General features: G+C 40.2%; 1 protein-coding gene across 1 annotated transcript; it reads right to left on the bottom strand.

Annotated features, from left to right (window-relative positions):
* Positions 1-79: 79 nt before the first annotated feature.
* Positions 80-11,510, bottom strand: LOC122416568 (uncharacterized). Its single transcript, XM_043429634.1, has 14 exons — positions 11,368-11,510; positions 11,014-11,164; positions 10,595-10,754; positions 10,215-10,463; positions 9,925-10,138; positions 8,532-9,155; positions 6,312-6,556; positions 6,063-6,166; positions 5,594-5,917; positions 5,003-5,512; positions 2,771-3,918; positions 2,192-2,426; positions 1,819-2,094; positions 80-180 (listed from the first exon to the last, which is right to left on the bottom strand). Exons 1-14 carry the CDS (start codon positions 11,508-11,510, stop codon positions 154-156), a joined length of 4,410 nt encoding a protein of 1,469 aa, XP_043285569.1. The 3' UTR covers positions 80-153.
* Positions 11,511-12,031: the final 521 nt, after the last annotated feature.

Genomic DNA, 12,031 nt, shown 5'->3' with positions numbered 1-12,031 from the left:
TAGTTTCTTCAGAATACGAAATTCTACTGGATCTTTTCACAAGTATTTTGTCAATGGATGACATTTCACTCGAAGATTCGGTGTCAGCTATTTTGGCATCCGGAATCGCGTCCTTCCGCTTCCTCCATGTGTCAGCCTGTGAACGAACTTGCATCAGCTCATCCCAAAAAATAACGCTTTCTAAAGTGTCACAGAAATGCGTAGATCGAATATCATTAGGCAGACGCGCACTCGGCTCACTCTTATTTTTAACCTAATCGATTTTCCTGCAGTGTTGGCGCATGAACACTTCAATGTTTTGCAAAATCACCGAAACTTCGACACGAGACAGTACATTGAAAAAGGTAACTAGAATTTTTTCAAACGTCACCACACTAATGAAAATAAACAGTAGAAAACGTTGGAGCATTGCTGCTCTCTTCACTCTGAAGGACTCGAGCAAATTTTTCATTTTGGCAACAGATATACAAAAAAATAAAGGTAGATGAAGAATCGTCTTTTATCGGAGCTGAATTTAGTTGATTTTTACACCCCAATTAAAGATATTTTTACTCTGAATTAATGTCAGAGTTATTCATTCAAAATTGTAATAAATAAATTTTTCCCACTGATCTTTGGCGAATGAATCGGGGACCCATCACTGACTAAACCCGAAATTTCGTTCGTCCCTGGCGAAAATACTCTAGTTTTCTATGTAAAAAGTTGCATTAGAAAGCGCCAAGGGAAATAGATAAAAAAAAAGGATTAATAAAAAGACGGAAGGCTATGACAGGAATGGGCTAAGCCTAGAATAAACAAAATGCCGAAATAAGCAAATATGAAGGTTATACCGGTGCTCATTACCAATTTCAATCTTTAAGATGATGGATCAGTCGGTAATCACACCTCGAATTTTTGAAATTGAAACTCTTTGACATCGTTCGTCCGATTAAAATAATAAAAATGTCATCGTACGCAGCACGATCGCAAAAATCCGATGACATTTTTATTTTTTCGATCGGACGAACGATGTGGAAAAATTTCCTTTTCAAAATTTGCAGCTATCTCTCTCGCACTCACGGTTGTGATTACCGACTGATCCATCATCTTAAGAGGATGGATCAGTCGGTAATCACAACCGTGAGTGCGAGAGAGATAGCTGCGAATTTCGAAATCAAAATTCTTTGACACAGTTTGACTGATTAAAAAAAGGCTCTGTCAGTCGATTTTTGCCATCGTTCTGCGTAGGCTGACAGAGCCTTTTTTTAATCAGTCAAACGGTGTCAGAGAATTTCAATTTCAAAAATTCCAAGTGAGGTTAGTCGACTGATCCATACTCTTAAGGTAATATATCTTTATAACTAGTAAGACAATCGTCTCGAATTTTTCCCCAAACTTTATCATTATTGTGTACGTTTTTCATAAACTTTGTAAAAAGCGTTCATTCGCTATATGGAAAGATAAACGATTTTTTAAGCATAGCTTTTATAACCCTGCATGTGCAATGTGCATTTTTCTTCATATTTGAACACGTTTTGTCTCAATAACCAATAAGACGAACCCTTTAAAATTCGATATGCGTGTCATTCGACTATTCGTCTAAACTCTGTATAAATTTCAAGACTTTCTCAAGAAAATAGTTTCGTGCATGAACTACCTTAAAAAAATTAATAACGAAAATAGAACCGCAATGGCTTCTGTAAAGGGTCTCTGGCAGCGCATTTGCTTCCATAAATAATCCGATAATTCGAGTCTTTACATTTACTTTACTGAAGTGATTGAACTGAATTTTCTATTCGTTTGTAGCATCGATTCAAATGGACAAGAGAAATGTTTCACCTTGAAAACACACGCTATTGTGCTGCTCATTCGAGTCAAAATGCTCGAACGTTTTCTGGGCTGCTCTGGTGTTAAAATTTGGCTCGCACTTTTGCTGAAATTTGATGACGAAACGAGGGGTTCGCTGTCATTCACTAAAAGTGAATGGGAGACTTCGTCTCCTTCTCTCGAGCTTTCCTCGGGTTTATTGGGAATCATTACTGTTTTGTAATCCCTTCCGAGCTTTCCGAAACTCTCGGTTCCCTGAGAGGGAATCACACCAGTGAGTTGAGCAGGCTGTACAGAATATAAATAATTGAATTATTAAATAATTCCGAGATCGCAGGAATTGACTCGTGAGCAGAAAAACTTTAATTCAAAAGCCGACTATCACCGAAGGCCTCGGAAGGATTCCTCTGCTGAATGCATCTCGATCCATCGTTGACCCTGACTCTTCTTCACAATCGCATTTTCGTCTACGCTCGTCTCGTTCCCCGATCAATTTCACCCTGTCGTGCAATTCAAGTTCTTGACCGCTGTCAGGCCTTTGGTTGCAAGGCAAAATTCTTCTCGACACCGGAGAAACGGATTCTCGGCTTTGTTCCTGGCTGGACACCCTCCGTGGAAATCTAAAGAGAATAAACACTTTCTTACAAAAATAATTGTGTTTTTATTAATCGATTGCTTTACTTATTCGCGAATTTAAGGGTCTGGATCAGTCGACTGAGCTCACTTGGAATTTTCGAAATCGAAATTCTTTGAGACGCGGTTTGACCGATTGTCAAAACGCTCTGTCAGCCTGCGCAAGACGATGGCAAAATCGGCTGACAGAGCCTTCTTTCAAACGGTCAAACTGTCTCAAAGAATTTAGATTTCGAAATTTGCAGTTGTCTCCCTCGCACTGACCGCTGCGATAAGTCGACTGATCCATCCTCTTAACGAAGAGCAAGATCACTTTCAACTCTCGATTCACCTGGGACGAGTATGACCTTGAATAGGTGGGCGGAAGAGATTGGGATTGTACATAGGAATGGTGCAACCGTCGTGTGGGAAGTTTTGCGCAGACTCGCACGATTTATTAGGGCAGCCAGAGCGGTGAGAATGTTCCGCCATTTTGGCACACATTTGCTCCCAGAGTTTCCGCTGTTCAGCGTGGAAGCATTCTTCTTGATTAATTTCATTTCGGAAGCGATCATCCGACTCGGACTCCCTTCGATTGGGTCTTTCGCACTTCTCTGGTTCGCGATTCTCCCGTCGATAACGACGTTCGTATTGTTTCTTTTTTTTTATGCACGATCGATACTCCTCGTAATTTGGACCGACTTCACTCGGTTTTATCTGTTTGGAATGGCCCATTTCCGGTTTGATTCTTCCTCTCACTGTTTTTTCCCTCGAAAATTCCGTCTCCATTTCTGCTAAAGTTTCTTCGAATTTTCCGCCTTTCGATTTTTCTCCATCTTCGAATCTCCCGGTTTTCGTACATTTTTCCATTTCCGTTAACACTCCTCCCCCTCTGATTCTTTCCGATGCGGTGAAAACTTGATCGGATTTTCCCGTTTCCATGGAAGTTTCTCCCTCTTCGGGGTTCTCCGTTTCGGTAGTTTTTTCTGTTTCCCCGGACTCGCCGGTTTCCACAGATTTATCGGCATCTTCAGTTTTTCCGGAGTCTTCTTCGTATATTTCGACGATTTCTTCCCTCACCCAAGACCTTGCTTTTTGCTTCTTTTTCCCACGAACACCATAAATTTCCAAGCCCGCCATCGGGTCAGCAACATTCGCAGCTTCGTCTCGTTGCTCTCTTATTTTTCTGATAATTTTTTTTCTTCGTTTACGCGCCGCAGGACGCGAACTTTCGATCTCTTTTTCCATCACGGCCATTGGCCTTTTCGTTTCTGCTCGTTTTTCCTTCGGGCTGTCACTCGTGGTACTCGAAAAACCCGTCACGTCCACGTAATCGTTAGACTCTCTTTCAAACGCCTGCTTACTCCCGGTGTCGTCCGTTTCGTTGTCCGTCCTCGATAATTCTTTACTATCTTCGTTAATTGTACTCATCCCCACTGAATAAAAATTACTGTCTGCGTCATTTTCTTGACTTTTGCCCGAATACTCAGAACTTGTGCCCTGAAATTTCAAATAACATTTAAGAAAGGATTTCGATTTCGTTTTATTTTTATTTTTCATTAAATTAAACTATTTTTTTTGTGTTCGCAGTGCCAGCATGCTTTCAATATTACGGAGGAAATTTCTGAAAAATTTACATTTTTTCGCTAAATTAAGGCCTTACGTACACTCGCAGCGGGCGAAAAAACGTGATTTTCTTGATTTTTTTTCTACAATAAAATCAATGTTTATTGAAAAACTGTGTACAACGTTCGTTAGTACATATGCTCATGTATTTGTGCAATTTTTTTCATCAAAAAATGTCTCAAAATGGCGCAACTCCAGCTGTATTCCAGTAGCACCTTTTTTGAGCATCAGTTGCAGTGGGCACGATAACTAAAAAACTATTAATCCGATCTATACCAAATTTGTACCACTTATTTACTATAGTAGCTTGGCCCTGGACGAAGGATTTGTAAAAATTTTGATTAAAAAAACAATGGCGACAGTTTTAACAAAAAATTCATTTTTCGAGGTGCTAAATTTTCGGTTTTTTTTTTACCATTTTGGTTTTCCAACAAAATACAAAATTCTTCGTTCAGGCCCTAGCTATTATTATAATAAATAAGTGGTATAAATTTCGAATGAATCGGATTAATAGTTTTTTAGTAATCGTGTCCACCGCAAAGGGATTTTCCAAAAAAGACGATTCTGAGATAACCCGTCCACCACAAGTGTACGTAATAAGCCTTCAAGAAAGTTGAAGCGATATATATAGGACATCATACGAAAAATACATTAGATTTTATTATTCCAAATTAATGAATTGAAAATTTACGTGAATCTGTTGAAATTTACGAAAATTGCAAATTTCAACAATAAATATCTCAATTTCACGACGGTGAATCATCGGCATATCCCGCCAGAAGTTTAATACTGTCTTAAGCTTTCTGTTTAAAAAATTTCAATGTGCAAAGTTGGAAAATAGTTTTAACATAAGATACGCTTCAACCTCCTTAACAGAATTGGAGGATTTTTTCTGTAAACAAGCCGAGATTGAAGATGAATAAAAATTGAATTTCATTGAAAATATGATTGAAATTACTTGTTTGTCTTCGGAGTCTGTAATGTTCGAGGACTCCTCGGTCCTTCCGGTCTCCGGAGAACTTTTTCCATCGGATAATTTATTCAAGCGAATTTCATTGATTTCCGAGTATCGAGTGTCTCTAGACAACGCGCTCAAGCGTCTGGAAAATCGGTCCCCATCGTAGTTTTGCGAGAAACTTGATGCGTCATCGTCGCCGCTGCGACGATGATATTCCCAGCTAGATTCACGCTTGTAATCCTCCCGTGGTCGTTCTTTTCTCAGTGATGAATCGCCGCGTCTCCGACTCGATGATTCGCCCCAATCTTCGGTGCTCCCTTTTATCAAAGGACACTCGCAATCATCTTCCGATGAATATTCCAAGGACTCGGAAGAACACAGACAATCTTCGTACTGTTCACCATCGCTTTTCCAACTCTCCAAGTGTTCGTGATACCTCGAAAATTTTTCCGACTCTTTCGATCGAGGACGGCCGCGGACTCGATCGTGTTCGTCACCATTATCTTTGCTCTGATGTAAAAAAAAAAAATTTTTTAATTAAAACATGAGAAAAATTAAAACCATTATAGAAGTTTGACTGAGCCACGGAACTCTGGCGAACGTATCGTCGATTTTTCCGACGCTGTTCCGTTTTTTCCTCGTTTTTTTTCTCGTTCGTGGCGCGAGTTGAGCTGCACCGTCGTCGTCTTCGATATTAATATGAGTAATATCGTCGTCTTCGGTTCCTCCGGAGTGGAATGATTCGGTGCGTGCGATCGAGTCGGAAGGAGAGCTCGAGGAATAATCACGACCGGGAGACGATCGACTTTTTCGTTTTAATCTCGATCTGAGTCTTCTGTGCGCTCGTACGAGGAAACAGGAGGTTGGGCTCTCGTCGCCGGAAGTCGTGTCGCCTTTCAATGGCTCGTTAAAGATCTTGAGGAGTAGAGCAAAAAAACCATATCAATATGAAGAAGAAAAAAAAATAATTGAAAAGAACTCACGACTAAATTACAGCGGCGACCTCGAGATACGATGAAGCGAATCACGCATGAGCGATTAAGAATAAAAATTCGTGTACTTGGATCGTCACGTCGTCCCGCAACTTCTGAGCTTCGACGTCTCTGTAACGAACTCGTTTTCCTTCCCTCGAATCAATTTCTCCGGGCTCTTCGTCCTGATAAGCTTTCATTTTCGGACAAAAAAGTTCAAATTTATTAAATTATCTAAGGATTGCTCAAAGTATGAGCCGCCAATGTTCAACCATTTCCTGCCATGAGCAACGACGCTGTTGAAGAATAATCAGTGGAAAAAAATAACAAAATCTTACATTGACTGTACTCTGTTGAGGAGGAAAAATCCGCAGTCTCTTCGTTGTTTTGGAGGGACTTGGGCTTCGTCGGCTTTTCAACTTCCGGTACAAATTCTTTTCCGATTTTTTTACTTTTCGGTAGAAATTTATCCGTTTCGTTAACTTCCGGCTCGGATTCATCAGTCACTTCAATTTCCTCGATAATTTCAATCGTCGTTGGAGCTTTTCTTCGAGCGGTGGCTTGCTGATCGTCCGAAGAATCTCTAGGTTCGGTAACACGAAATATTTGAATTTCTCATCAATGAAACTTCCGTTTTTCCAACTTTTCATTCGTTTTATAATATCATTTCTCGTTTTATTTTTTTTCTACAGGATTATGATTCGCGATTTATCAAAATAGTAAAATAAAAAATGTGTGATAATCGCGATGGTAAAAATGAGAATCGTCTTCGATTCGAAACTTGCTTTTCCTCGCTCATGTCCGACAAATCGCCATAGTCCATCGGAGACATGCAAATCGTGCAAAGATTTTGCAAGTCGGTGAAGCACTGAGTGCAAAATAAACCGATGCAGCCTGGCGTCGGGCACTTGACGTGGGGCGGTTGATTCTCTCGCTCGACCGTTCCGCAAAGCAGACAATTTCGTTCTTGCATCGTAAAACAATATCGGAGACTCGGGCAAACTGCGAACATGCGTTCTTTGCACGTAACTTGCTCGATTGGTTTACCATGGTTCAAACCAAATTGCCTCCGCAACTGACGCCTCGCATACTTCAAAAAACTTCCTCGCGATCTTGTAACCCAAATTCGAAATTATTAGAATTTCGAAAATAATCAGCCGGAACGAAATCGGTCTACGAATTGATTCATTGCTTAGATATATTCGTGCCCTAGCAGAGCTTTGGGGCACATACTCAAGAGATTACAAAAAATAATATAAAACAAAGAGAATATATGCAGCAACTAATGAAGAGAGAAATTAAGAAGAGTACAGAGCAAGGATAATACTTATGACTAATTAATATTGACCCTCCCAGACCGAGGCCCATTTCACGTTGAAGGAAAATTATTCACTTCATCAATCTCAAAATACTTTATAATTTATAAATCCATTGAAGCATTTCAGTTTTTTTTTGTTGGGAAATACGAATTTTTGAATGTTGGGTGCGCGCATCAGGTACTTGGGGGTAAAATCAGGAAAATTTACGAATTAATCTAGCACCTAACACCTTAAAACATCATATTAGCTTTCCTTTGAAAGGATTCAACGTTTGGAGTATGAAAAGCAAATGCGTACTCACTTTTCTTTTGATATAACTAAAGCACGGTTTCACACAGCGCCAACTCAACACGCCGGATTCACATCGATATTTCGATGAGTTAAAGCAATTTATCTCTTGGTTTAGGAGTATCTATGGTGCAATCTAACCTTGCTTGATGGAACTAGGCAGTTGGAACCCCGAGCTTACTGACCGATGCAGTTTTATGGGGTAACAGCCTTAATCCACGTAGCGATAGAAGAGACAATGCTAAGGCACAGGGCAAGTATATACGATACAAATGTGTGTACAATTAATGAGTATTAGCGAAGATGTCACGAGCTAGTAGCGAGAGCAAATGGGGTGAAAAAAACTGCTGAGAAAAAAAAGTGGCATAAATCAGAATCAAAGAGAAATTTGAAAAGCCTGGTTTTGAAAGAAGAGAGGGCAACTGACGAGGCGAGGTGGTAAGGAGAAAAATTTGAATTGATTGTTTCAACGAGATAAGAAGAAAATCACGAACTGGTAAAAAAATTCGTTCATTTTAACATTTTTCTGTGCTCATGACGAATAGACCAGTTAATTCGAGGAAATCGTAAAAAACATAACGAGAATGGATCGAGTGGGAATGGTCAGAGGCAAATGATTTCGTGGAAGACAAATCGTCGATTTCCATACCCAGACTTTGTGAAAGGTCCGGATCTCGGCGATTTGATTTTCAAAATGATACTCATCGGGGTGAGAAACTGGAACTGAACGCTTGGAAAACTGGAAGCGTTGCGGGATTAGATTTTCCAAATTGTAATCGCTGGGATGAGCAAACGAATCAACTCATCCGATACTTCGTTGCATTGACCCCATTTTGATTGGCCGTCCCCTTTTTGTTGGTCCGAATGTTTTAGTTTATGCACCAAGCAAAAGTGCATAAAATGAAAAAATGGTATTGGGGGTTGCCCCAACAGGAAAAAGTGATGGTTTACCTGATGATGTAATTGTACAACCAAACAGCTCGCTGCTGAGCTCTCTGGGGATGGTAATACGTCATAACGACTTGTCTGAGTCTGAGGCCATAAGGCTCGAAGATGGCCATGATCCAGCAGAAAATAATTAAGGAAACTATCTGAGTGTATCTGTCAAGATCTGGCGGCATCGGATCCGGGAGGCATGGAACAGTGTCCATTTCCACTTCCGGTCCATACGGAGTAAAAGCACGTACGATACTGCGATAAAGTTCGGCAAGATAACCGTCACCGGAGACATAAACACTGACGGAATCGTGGCGTTGTACTTTGGTCTCGAACCGACCGTGATATCGAATGGTACTCAAGACCCAATAAAGGCTGTAGTCGGCCATCATGTGGATGCAAAGCTTGAAGGTCGTCAGCCCCAAAAATACAGCAGATTTGGCCAACTGGACTTTCTCAACTTTGATTAGTGCTATCGACGTCAACGGTATGTATTTGTTTCTCTCTCGTGGGTTCAACGGAAGCACCGTTTCCTTGTCGTTCTTCGCTCTAATCAAATCTATTTGGCGCAGGTCCTTCGTCAGGTATCGATTGTCGAAACGCTCGTTCGTCAGCCACTTTTGTCGGTAATAAATCACCCTGCGCAGAATATTTTTCATTAATGCTTCGCAGAAGTTACTTGGACTCGAGTGATGAAAGAAGAAGAGGAAATTTGCAGAGGAACTCAACGAATCTGAGAAACTTTCAAAGCGCGGTAAACGTCATTTTGCCAAACGTTTTTCGAATACTTTTTCTACATTAGTTCAATGATAATTCGATGATTCGACCATTCGGACACGTCTTCCAGGAACCACATGACAAAACGAAGCAAACCTACTCTCGATTTAAGGTTGTTCGATACCCAAAGCTTCATTTCTTACGGAAATTTTGAAAAAAATATATTTCGAGCAGAAAAATTTAACGAAACGATTTTAAAAAAATAAAAGTAGTTTTACCGTACAGTTTTTCAGACATTGCAAGTTAAAGCTCTATGGTTTATTCATCTGAAAACGTGATAATCGTTAAACAAAAAATGTGTATCAAAATAACTCGAAAACGGTTCTTACGATTTTTATTGAAAAAACACAGTGCTGGAGTATCTTCTGAAGAACAAATTAAAAAAAAAAAAAAACAAACGTGATCTACCGTCGAGTTTTTGAGAAAAAAATGATTGTAATAAAAATTCCAAAGTCACGAGCAATTATGAAATTTTAGTAAAATATCGTAACCGCATATTTATTTATTGATCACTAACGATAATTTGAATGATTTTTGGAACAAATTTCGATGAATCGAGTGTCAAATATTGGAGAGATGGATTTCGACGAAAATTTCCATGTTCGCTTCGAAAAGAATTTCCTGAAGTTACCTGAGCAAAGTAATAAAAATGAAGAAACTAGTGACGATGCTCATCCAATCGAAAACCGTCAAGAATCGGTCGGTTCTCGATCTTATTTCCGTAACTATTCCCGTCGATACGTCCGAGAGTGTTTGACTCTTGTTGGTCTCGAATTTGAACGAATGTGAGAATTTGAGTTTGACGTAAAACATGGCGTTCATGTGCTTCGTGAATCTTTTTATTCCTGTTAAAAAAAAAATGAAATAAAGATTCTCGTTGAACGAAGATTAAACGAAGGAAATGAGAAAATCCTCGATTACTTTTCCCAACCGCGTTGGCGACACCGTCGGCGACGAACGACACGAGCATGCAGATGAAGTCCAAAGGTTTAACAACGTAACAAACCGCCCCGGCGATGTAAGCCAGGCTGCAAACAGCGCCGAAAATCGGTCCAAGCTTCGCGTGACAATCGGTAACGGCTCCGTCGAACGCGCGCTCACATCTCTCGAAGGGAGTTCCCAGTTTCTTATTGCACATGTTAATGACGCTTCCGAGCCACTCGAAAACAGCTTTGATAACCCGAACTTTCGTACCATTGATAAAAATTGGATGAGAAACGAACGGAGAACTCGACCGGCCACACAATCATTTCGTAAAGTTTCGTCGAGCAACGAAGAGAGCTTTATTTTTAAATACTCACGAATACTGAGAATCAGTCTCTTTATCGCGAGTATTGCTTTCTTGATTTTCTCAACGACGACCTTCACCGATTTAATTACCTTCGCTAATGCATCGCGCAGCGCATGGAACGGACGTTTTACAAGATCAATTATCGCTTGCACAGCTTCCTTCAGTTGTTCCTTCATGAACGACAAATTTACGGATTCATTGTGCGTTGTAATGTTACGAAGACAATTAAAAAAAAAAAAAAAAGAAACAAATGCAATAACGACATTTCAGACTCTGCTGGAATTTCGCAGAATTACGAAAAAAACAATGATTTTCTACTCGTTTTTCTACTCGACAATAAAAATCAATGTCTCAGAACTCCAATTTCTCATGATTTACAGTGACCTCGTTTCTCCTTGTACTTTTATTATCGAATAAGGTTAAACGGACCTGTCCACACGCCAGGGATTCGGAGAGCACGCCCGTATTGTGGAGAGTATTTTTCGCAGGTCCCGTAAGCGTCAATACGAAAGCATAAGCCATGAGAGCTTGACGTCCGCGCTTAGAAAAAATTTGTGGCAACAGCAAGAAAACGACGCATCTGAAACAGCAAGAATCAATTGTTCAGAGCGATTCCAAACCGGACGATTTGGGCGACGGTTCTTTTGGGGCGTTTCATTTTACCTCGCGCGATAAGAAAAAGCCAGGCCGATAGTCAATATTATTCCGAACAGCGAGCAAAGCATGGTCGCCGAAGAGAGCGTGAAATTCAATTGGAAGACGAAGAACATGAAAAACAAGTACGTCAGAAACATGCCACCGAGGAAACCGAAGACGCTTTTAACCACGAAATTTTCGAAGGATCCTTCGGCTCTTAACAGCACCGATTTTTTATGGAACCACGAATCCTTCGGACAGGATATGCATTTCTTGCAGCAGTTTCTCATTTTTCTCTTACACCTGAAGCAAGTTTATTAACGATGATAAAAAATCAGTATTGGAGTCTCGTTTTTATTATTTCGAGGACAAATTAAATGCTTTATAGATCGTCACGTTGATTCGTTCCACTGGAATTGACTCGATTGAAGTTAATCTCCGTTTAATGATTTTGACACCAAACTCCCGGGGTCAAAGATTTCTCTCGATCTTATGAATTCTTTGGTACAAAAATCCGTTTTTTTTCCAGTGTACGTTTCATGAAATCGATTTTATCGCGGATCGTTTTATCGGTTATGGCAGAAGCGAACTCGCGATTGGAAATTCCTTCGTCTTTGCAAAAACTGTAAAACTACCGCGCGGGATATCGTTCAATCAGTCGACCTTAAGATGATGGATCAGTCGGTAATCACAACCGTGAGTGCGAGAGAGATAGCTGCAAATTTTGAAAACGAAATTTTTCCAAATCGTTCGTCTGATCGAAAAAATAAAAATGTCATCGGATTTTTGTGATCGTGCTGCGTACGATGAC

Source organism: Venturia canescens, chromosome 9 (genome assembly GCF_019457755.1).
Source record: "Venturia canescens isolate UGA chromosome 9, ASM1945775v1, whole genome shotgun sequence".
Taxonomy (NCBI): domain Eukaryota; kingdom Metazoa; phylum Arthropoda; class Insecta; order Hymenoptera; family Ichneumonidae; genus Venturia; species Venturia canescens.
The sequence above is the reverse complement of the archived record's forward strand: the minus strand, read 5'-3'. Positions and strand labels throughout refer to the sequence as shown.